The sequence below is a fragment of the Plecotus auritus genome (genome assembly GCF_963455305.1).
Source record: "Plecotus auritus genome assembly, chromosome: 8".
Taxonomy (NCBI): domain Eukaryota; kingdom Metazoa; phylum Chordata; class Mammalia; order Chiroptera; family Vespertilionidae; genus Plecotus; species Plecotus auritus.
In genome coordinates this window covers 106,470,876-106,478,744 of record NC_137782.1, presented here as the reverse complement: position 1 = coordinate 106,478,744, position 7,869 = coordinate 106,470,876, and the positions used below count along the sequence as shown (strand labels likewise).

Sequence of the window (7,869 nt, the reverse complement as noted above, 5' to 3'; positions counted from 1 at the left end):
AACTTGGGCAAACTAAACTCCATGTGGAGAGAATGTTTCTGCCTTCAGTTTAGTTCTGAAAGCTACACATTATTGATGGATCTTACTCTATTTACATACAAATTGGTGCAAATATGCCCATCTCTTAAAATGCGTTTTCTATAAATATATAAAAGTGTCATTTTTGATTTAGCTTGAGAGGTTGATCATTTATTACAAAAATAAACGAATAAATACAACAATATATTGTTGCTTCCAACAAGATAAATACTTTTACAAATATATAATTTTAAAACAAATTTAATTGTTAAAATTATTTAAAATATTACACTTATCGATAAAACTATCAATTGTATATACTGCATTTAATATTAGAACCAATTATTCTCTGAATTTTGAAACCATTCATACAAAACATTATGAGCATGGTAGTGAGCAAACCCTGGAGGCTACAAGGAAGCAGAGGGACTCTCTAAGATCAAGAATGAACAGTTCTGTTTTGGAACAAAGAAGCAGTCCTTGGCTAAGGACTTAAAAAAAGGGGGGGGGGCAGAGAAACAACAGCCAAATGACTATTTTACATACACCTTGAATGATTTATCGCCCAGATTCGCAGAGGAAGATGGTTGGGTGAATGAGATGGCTGAGGCTTGGACCACAGGTCAGGAGCCACAGGAGTCTGCAGACTACAAATGGGCCTAGTTTGGGATTAGCCAGATTGATGGAACAGAACTTTGTCACTTTCCTTTGGGTTGGAAGGGGAGGAGGGCTGGATTGAAATGGAGGAAACAAATGGGTACTTTACAAAGCACAAGACACTTGCTCTGCAAAGAAACACAATGACCAAATTCATTAAAAAGATCTGGTGATGTATAACAATATTTTCATTATTTGCGTGTATAACAATATAAGTCTAACACCAACCTCTCAGTTATATCTGCTCTCTTTTGTTTTTCAACCATGAATTTCATTTTGTAGATACATTCAAAGGGTTGATTTTCAAAATATGGAGTGCCAGCATTAGCTCGCTTTAAAAATGCAAAATAATGAAATAAAATGGTCTTGCTTTTCCAGCTTCTCCAATTAAAAGTTACTCTGTTACCCCTAAATCAGGACTTCTTCCAAAGTAATCAGCAAAGGTTGCTTTTTAACAGAAAACAGTGTAAAAGTGAATGGTAGTTCTTTTGTTAGCAAAATCGAGTAAGCAAACAGCTCCTAAAATTTGTATAGACCCACTGTCTAATCAACCACTACCATTCCCGCTGGGGAAACAGGACTTCATCTCACGTGCCAGTGGTATCCATCATTAAAAACAACCACACCCAATTCTCAGCTTTTCAATAAGGCCTTCTTTGCTTGCCCCTGCAGACCCTCAAAAACGGATGAAGTTTATATCCACTCCAGGTTTTAAATTTGCTGGGCAGGGAGATTACAATAGCAAGAGAAATAAGGAAACAAGAAAGCCGAGAAAAGTAAATTGTGGTTTCTTATTTTCATTTTTTCTTCTTTCTGTTTAATAAATATGGCCTTTTTCAGATTTCACAAATCAAAATGATTGTGATTTTTAGTACTATCTGGTGTTTAAAATAATGCAACCCAACACAGGCCATCTGGCTAGGCTTGATTTATGAAAGTGACACAGGGTCTGTCTGGAAGAAATAACTGCTCCTTGTTGCTCGCACAGTTTTCCGGGTTTTTTAACCCCTGCATTGATATCTTAGGGGGAGGAAGTAAGGATGAGAGAAGGCAAAAAGTGAGTGACAGCTAAATGAGATTAGGGGAAAATTATCCTATAAAATCACTGCTTTATCACCCCAAATACTTTTTAAAAGTCCAGTATGAAAGGACTCAACTAAGCAGTCTTTAGTACTCACAACCTGAGGCATCACACTTTCGCTTTCCCACATGGTAAATATTGATACATTGATGTGATAAATGTGAACGCTCTGCAGGGTGTATCTAAGGAGTGATCCAAAAGCTAAAAACCCCAGGGTCAGTGAAGGAGGTACAGAATCACACTGGAGAAACACCAAAACACAGACATGTAGACTTTTAGGTCTGAGCTGGTAATCACACCAGTGTGGACCACATGCAGGATTTTAGAACTCCCTTCTTTCATTACAGAAACAAGCCAACAAAACAAACCCTAAACGGCTTAATAATTTAAACCTAATCACATAATCATCAATGGAGTAGTTGTAAGCTATTCTTCACAACTATTAGTCTTCAGAAAAAGAAGAAAGAGACATAACAATATGGTGGGGGAAGAGAGGAAAAAGAGAAGCTAAACTTTGGAAAAGGGCTCTGTATTAACCATTAATAACCAGCTGGCTCATTTTTACTGGTGATGCAATCCAATCTTTTGATAAAGATGATGAAGAACACAGGTATCTCCAAGAAAAGTAGTAAATACTCCCCTAAAAAATCCAATAAAATTAAGGAAAGGAAAAGATTGTGAAACTGACAGCTTACCAGGGAGTGCCAAGTAGATAGAGTACTAGCATTTCTGTCATGACTGTCCTTTGCTCTAGATTTCCAAACACACCTCAGTGCAGCAGCGCGACTGGGCTTCCTCAGCGCCATCGCTCAAGGGTATGCATTAGTAAAAAAATATTTTCTAACTATTTTCTTCCCACACAGTGTTTACGCATCAGACACAGACTATTTCATTCTAACAAATTTATTTTCTCGATCAGCTCTTACGGAATCACTACTCAAATTAAATTACAATCAAATGATCACATCAAAAGATACCCTTATTACCTAACAACTGTCCATATTTTCATTTCATTTTGATTTGTGCTCGTCTGAAAAAAACACGTAATACAAGATCTGGGGAAAAATAAATTACCATTTTGCAGCAGTTCATAAGTATTCTGAATAAAATATTAAAAGAAGTCATTTAATGAAAATATAAAGCAAATATTTTTAGATCAACAACGGATCTAACAATCTATATTGCCGTCTTTTGAAAAGTCTGTTTATTAAAACCTACCAAAAACACTGCTTGGAAATGGCAGTATTATAATCACAGCCACAGCACCCATTCGATCAAAGTTGGCAACGGATTGAGAAGCGAAGTCCAAGACGTGCAGCGGCTGGTGCTCAGTCTTTCTAAATCCCTTTATGAGTCAGTCCAGAAATAAAAAATAAAAAATATTAATAAAAATTATTAGCGGTGGAATCTTGACGCAGCCCTCGCAGCCGGGCTGTGGCCGGGCCTCCCTCCATGCCCAGTCTGCGGCCCGCGCCCGCCCTGCTCTGCCCGTCTCGCCCCCTCCGCGACAGAGGAGCGGACGTCCCCTGCGCCCTGGCCTATCCCTCTGCTCTTTCGTGATGTTTTTATTTCCAAGGTTATTTGAAGGAAACGTATCCTTTTGGCTTTGCTCTTCAGCTTGTTAATTTCAGAAGCTGTGAATATTATTTTTGCTGGAGACTGTTCTTTTTTCCTCCTTCCCATTTCATAGTCAGTTTATTTGTCCCCAAATGACTGAATATGGCCAAGAAGAGCCGGTTCCCAGTAGAGTCGTCCCTGATTAAGCCCGGTGCCTCTGCGTTCCTTCAGAGGGCTCCCAGGAAACGAAGTTCCGGTCGGTCTGTCGGTCACTTTAGGCAGCCCTTTGGCGGGAAGGGGAGGGATTGGCTTTTTTTTTCAAGAGGACGAGGCAGGTACTGGGTGCTGTCCACCGTCGCCCTGAGGGGCTTCTCAGGGTGGGCAAAACCTCACGAGTGCAGTTTTGGTACGCTGGGCATCTTCACCCTTTTTAAAAAACAAAAACAAGAACAAAAAACGAAACATCACCACAGTATAAATGAGATCCCAGGGTCGCCCCCTTTTTCTCTTCCGGTGTTGTTTGTGTATACCGTTTTGGTGTTTATGATGTTTTGTGTGTTTTGTCCCTCTTCTCTAGGCCTCAAAAACCGTCTCGCCGGCCAGTCTCTCTTTTCTTTCCTCCAAGGGCGAGCATGCCTGGCTTTGGGCGGAGGGGAGGGCGGCGGACCGGCGGGGACCGGGCGGACCGGGTGCGGGGTAGGCGCGGCGTTGGCGGCGGCGGCAGCGGCTGCGGAGGCGGCGGCGACTCTCTCGTCGCTGCGCCCCCGGCCTTCACTGCACGCTTGTCTGCAGCCCGTGGTGCGGCGGCGGCGTGTCGGCGCTGACGGTGCCCACTTGCGAGTAGACATCGTCCGGCGTCTGCTGTTGGATCCCGGGCGGCGTCATGCGCTTTTCCTTTTGGCGCCGGTTGCAGAACCAAACCCGCACCACCTCCTTCTCGAGCTGCAGGCTGTCGGCCAGGTTGGTGATCTCCTGTGCGGAGGGCTTGGGGCACTTGAGGAAGTGGCTCTCGAGCGCGCCCTTGACGCTCACCTCTATGGAGGTCCGCTTCTTGCGCTTGCGGCCCTGCGCCGCGATCTTGTCGATGCTCGTGGGGCTGCCTGTGCTCGAGTCCGCCTCCTCCAGCCACTTGTTCAGCAGCGGCTTGAGCTTGCACATGTTCTTGAAGCTCAGCTGCAGGGCCTCGAAGCGGCAAATGGTGGTCTGCGAGAACACGTTGCCATACAAGGTGCCCAGGGCCAGCCCCACGTCAGCCTGCGTAAAGCCCAGCTTGATGCGCCGCTGCTTGAACTGCTTGGCGAACTGCTCCAGGTCGTCGGACGTCGGTGTGTCCTCGTCCGAGTGCGGGTCGTGGCTGTTGAGTCCCGGCCCCGCGCCGCCGCCGTGGTGCGGAGGCCCCTGGGTGTGGTGCGGGTGCGGTGGGTGCGCGTGGTGGTGGTGATGGTGGTGGTGGTCCGCTAGCTCGGGGGTGTCCCCGCGCACCAGCCCCGGGTGGACCAGGCTCTGGGCACCGCCGCCCGCGCCGCCGCCGCCGCCTCCGGGCCCGGGTGGCGCGCTCAGCATGCCGTTCACTGTGAAGCCGCCGGGCTGCGAGTAGAGCAGGCTCTGCGGCGGCGGCTGCTGGCCTCCGGCCATGGACGGGAGGTGCGCGGCGGCTGCGGCGGCGGCGGCGGCAGCTGCGGCGGCGGCGGCGGCCCCCCAACCCCCGGGGTGGCCCTGGTGCGGGGGCGGCGGCGGGGGCCCGAGGTGCGGGGGCCCGCGGTGGTGCAGCGCGGTACCCGCATGCAGGTCCTCGCGTCCGGCACCGCCCTTCACGTCGGGGCCCTGCGGCGGCGGCGGCTGCGGCGGCTGCTGGGGGCTGCCGGCCATGCCCACGGCGCTGCCGGACCACGGCGAGCTCGCCTCCACGGCGGCGGCGGCGGCAGCGGCGGCGGCGGCGGCGGCGTGGGGCAGGGCCGTGACCCACTGATGCGCGTGGCTGAGCATATGGCCGCCGTTGCTGGCGGCCATGGCCCCCTGCATGAAGTCGCTTTGGACCATCTTGACGGAGGACGGGTCCCCTCGGTAGGCGCCGGAGGTCACAGCGGCGCTGCCGGGCTGCATGCCGCCCCCGCCTCCCCCCGCGCCGCCGCCGCCCCCCCCACCGCCGCCCCCACCGCCGCCGGCTCCCGCCGCGTCCGAGTGTACAATGGAGCCGGCCGCCAGCAGGCTGTTCCCCGGCAGGTAGGGGTTAGAAGCCGCCGTGGCCATGCCGCTCCGCTCCCGCCACCCCACCGCCGCCACCACCGCCGCCGCAGCAGCAGCCGCGGCCGCTGCCGCTGCCGCCGCGCCCCCCGCTTCCCGCCTCCTTTCCTCACTCCTCCCCCGCCCCCGCCCCGGGCCCCAGTCGGCCCTCAGTCGGACCACTGCCTTCGCCGCCTCCTCTGCCGCCGCCGCCTCCTCCGCCCCCGCCGCCGCCGCCGAGGCCCCTGGCTGGAGCAGCAAGGCCGCTCGGCAGGACGCGGGGGTCGCGGGCCGGCCTCTGGCAGCAGCAGCAGCAGCAGCAGCAACAGCAGCAGTGCTCTGGAGTGGAGAGAGGGGCTAGCTTCTCGGGGCGCGTTCCTTAGTCGCCCCCTTCACGGGGGTTCTTGGCCGCCCCCCAGCCCCGGCGCGTTCGGCTGGCTCCAGCGGGGCTCGCCGGGCGGGGCGCGGGCCTGCGCTCGGGCTCTCAGGCGGGTCTCGGGCTCCCACTCCTCCTCCTGTCCCGGGAGCGCGGACTCTGCCCGGGCGCGGGGCTCGCTCCACCTGCTCAGTGGCGATTTCACAGGAGACAACAAAGGAAGAAGCCGTTCCTTTCTTCTTGAACCAAATTATGGATGACCAACAGCCGGCCTGCTCCTTCCCTTGGCGGCTCTCCTTTCAAGAACACATTTCGCTCCTTGTCCTCTGGAGTAGTAAAACTTTTTGAGTCCTTGAAGGCGTGGTGATGCTGGCTGCTGGCGTGTGCGGAGAGGAGAGCTGGCTCCTGCTCTCCCTTCTGGTCCTTTCGTTTCAAGTTTTTTTCTGTCCTAGGAAAACTTCTAGCGTTGCTGCATTTCTCTGCAGTTGCTATTGCCGGAGCTCTTGGTTGCCTCTGAAACAAGAGTCCTTCTTCATCCTCCTCGCAACAGTCACAGTTTGATGCGACATCTTTCCTTTTGGGCAGAAATGAGGAAACAAATATAACAAGGAAAAAATTCAACAGGAGTAAAAATGAGGTCGAATGACTGTTACCTTGTTGCTGAAGGTTGGGGTTGGTGTTTTATTTTTTCCCCAGCAGTTGTCTGGAGGAGGAGGAGGAGAAGAAGAAGGAGGAGGAGGAGGAGGAAGAGTGCATTGGTAGAGATGGAGGGGTGTGTGTGCATATAGGGGATCCTTGATACACAACCAACTCCAGTGGGCACGTTGTGCGGCTTGTAGGGTGCACGGCTGGCGCTGGCGCTGGCGCGGGCCGTGCCGGAGCGGAGTTGCAGCGGGCGCTCCCTCCGCGCCCTGGTTTGCGCTCTCTCTTCCTCCCTCACTTTCCCCTCTTCCTCCCTCTCTCCCTTTTCGCCCGCCCGCCCGCCGGCGCTCCGATCTGACAGTTCGCTCTCCGTCCCTCCCTCTCTGAGCGGGGACTGTCGAATGTTTACCCTCCGCGGCGAGCGCGCACCCACCACCACACTTTCCCAAATACAAGGAAGTCGAGCACCAGGGCCCCCGCTGATTGGCTACCTGCTGGGTGATTGGCAGGCCCGGAATGACTGGCGCAGGACGCGAGGCCCCCCTTCCGGCCGTTCCGATTGGTTGCTTTTTAATTTAGGCAGAGCATCGTAGACGCTGGAAAGCTGCTGTCCCCCAGGCTCCCTCCCCCTTGCCACTTTCTCCTCCCCGCCCCTCTCCCGCCACCCCTTCCGCCGCATCTTAACTCTTAGTGTCCGGCCGAGTTGTAGGCGTACCCTCCGCGGCTCTGGGCGTTCGCTGGAGGCCTGGCAGGAGGGAAGGAAAGGGGAGAGAAAAGGGACAGAGGGGGGCAGAATCAGAGGAAAACAAAGAGGGGGGGGGAATGCATGAAATATAGCAACCAACCCACTCCACTCAGGACTGCGTCGTGCTGCAGCCCTCCCGCCCCCTCCCATCCCAGAGATTTGTGAAGCGCCCGGCGAGGATGCACCTTTCGAGCTAATACCTATAGACAGAGGTGTCCCCCAATGGTTTCAAAGTTTCCTTTTTCCGTCACCAGCCGGCCCCCATCTCTGTTCAGCAGGGGTGGGAAAGGGGAGCTCGCAGCGCCAAGAGCTCGGGTCGTGGCCAGGCTTCTTGGAAATCCGCCACCGCAACTTTTCGCAGTCGCTGCGCGCCGGAGGCAGCCCCCTTTGTTTAAGTTCTCGGATGCCACCGTCTGGGAAGCCTTCAGCCGGGGACCAGCGCAGTGCCCGCGCGTGCGGGACGGACCGCTCGCTGCCGCGGTGGCGCTCGCCCCCACTTCTCGCTCCACCTCCCTCCGCCCTCCCCCTTCCTTCTCCGGGTCAGGCAGGTAGCTTGCGAGACCTTGTGAT

At 53.5% G+C, this 7,869-nt stretch overlaps 1 protein-coding gene across 1 annotated transcript; it reads right to left on the bottom strand.

The window, feature by feature from the left end:
• Positions 1-272: 272 nt before the first annotated feature.
• Positions 273-5,676, bottom strand: POU3F3 (POU class 3 homeobox 3). The gene is made up of 2 exons (XM_080683728.1): positions 3,844-5,676; positions 273-3,739 (listed from the first exon to the last, which is right to left on the bottom strand). Exon 1 carries the CDS (start codon positions 5,561-5,563, stop codon positions 4,085-4,087), a length of 1,479 nt encoding a protein of 492 aa, XP_080539854.1. The 5' UTR covers positions 5,564-5,676; the 3' UTR covers positions 273-3,739; positions 3,844-4,084.
• Positions 5,677-7,869: the final 2,193 nt, after the last annotated feature.

Excerpts from the sequence above, each read along its gene's own strand:
- POU3F3 (XM_080683728.1), bottom strand. The coding sequence starts at position 5,563 with ATGGCCACGGCGGCTTCTAACCCCTACCTGCCGGGGAACAGCCTGCTG.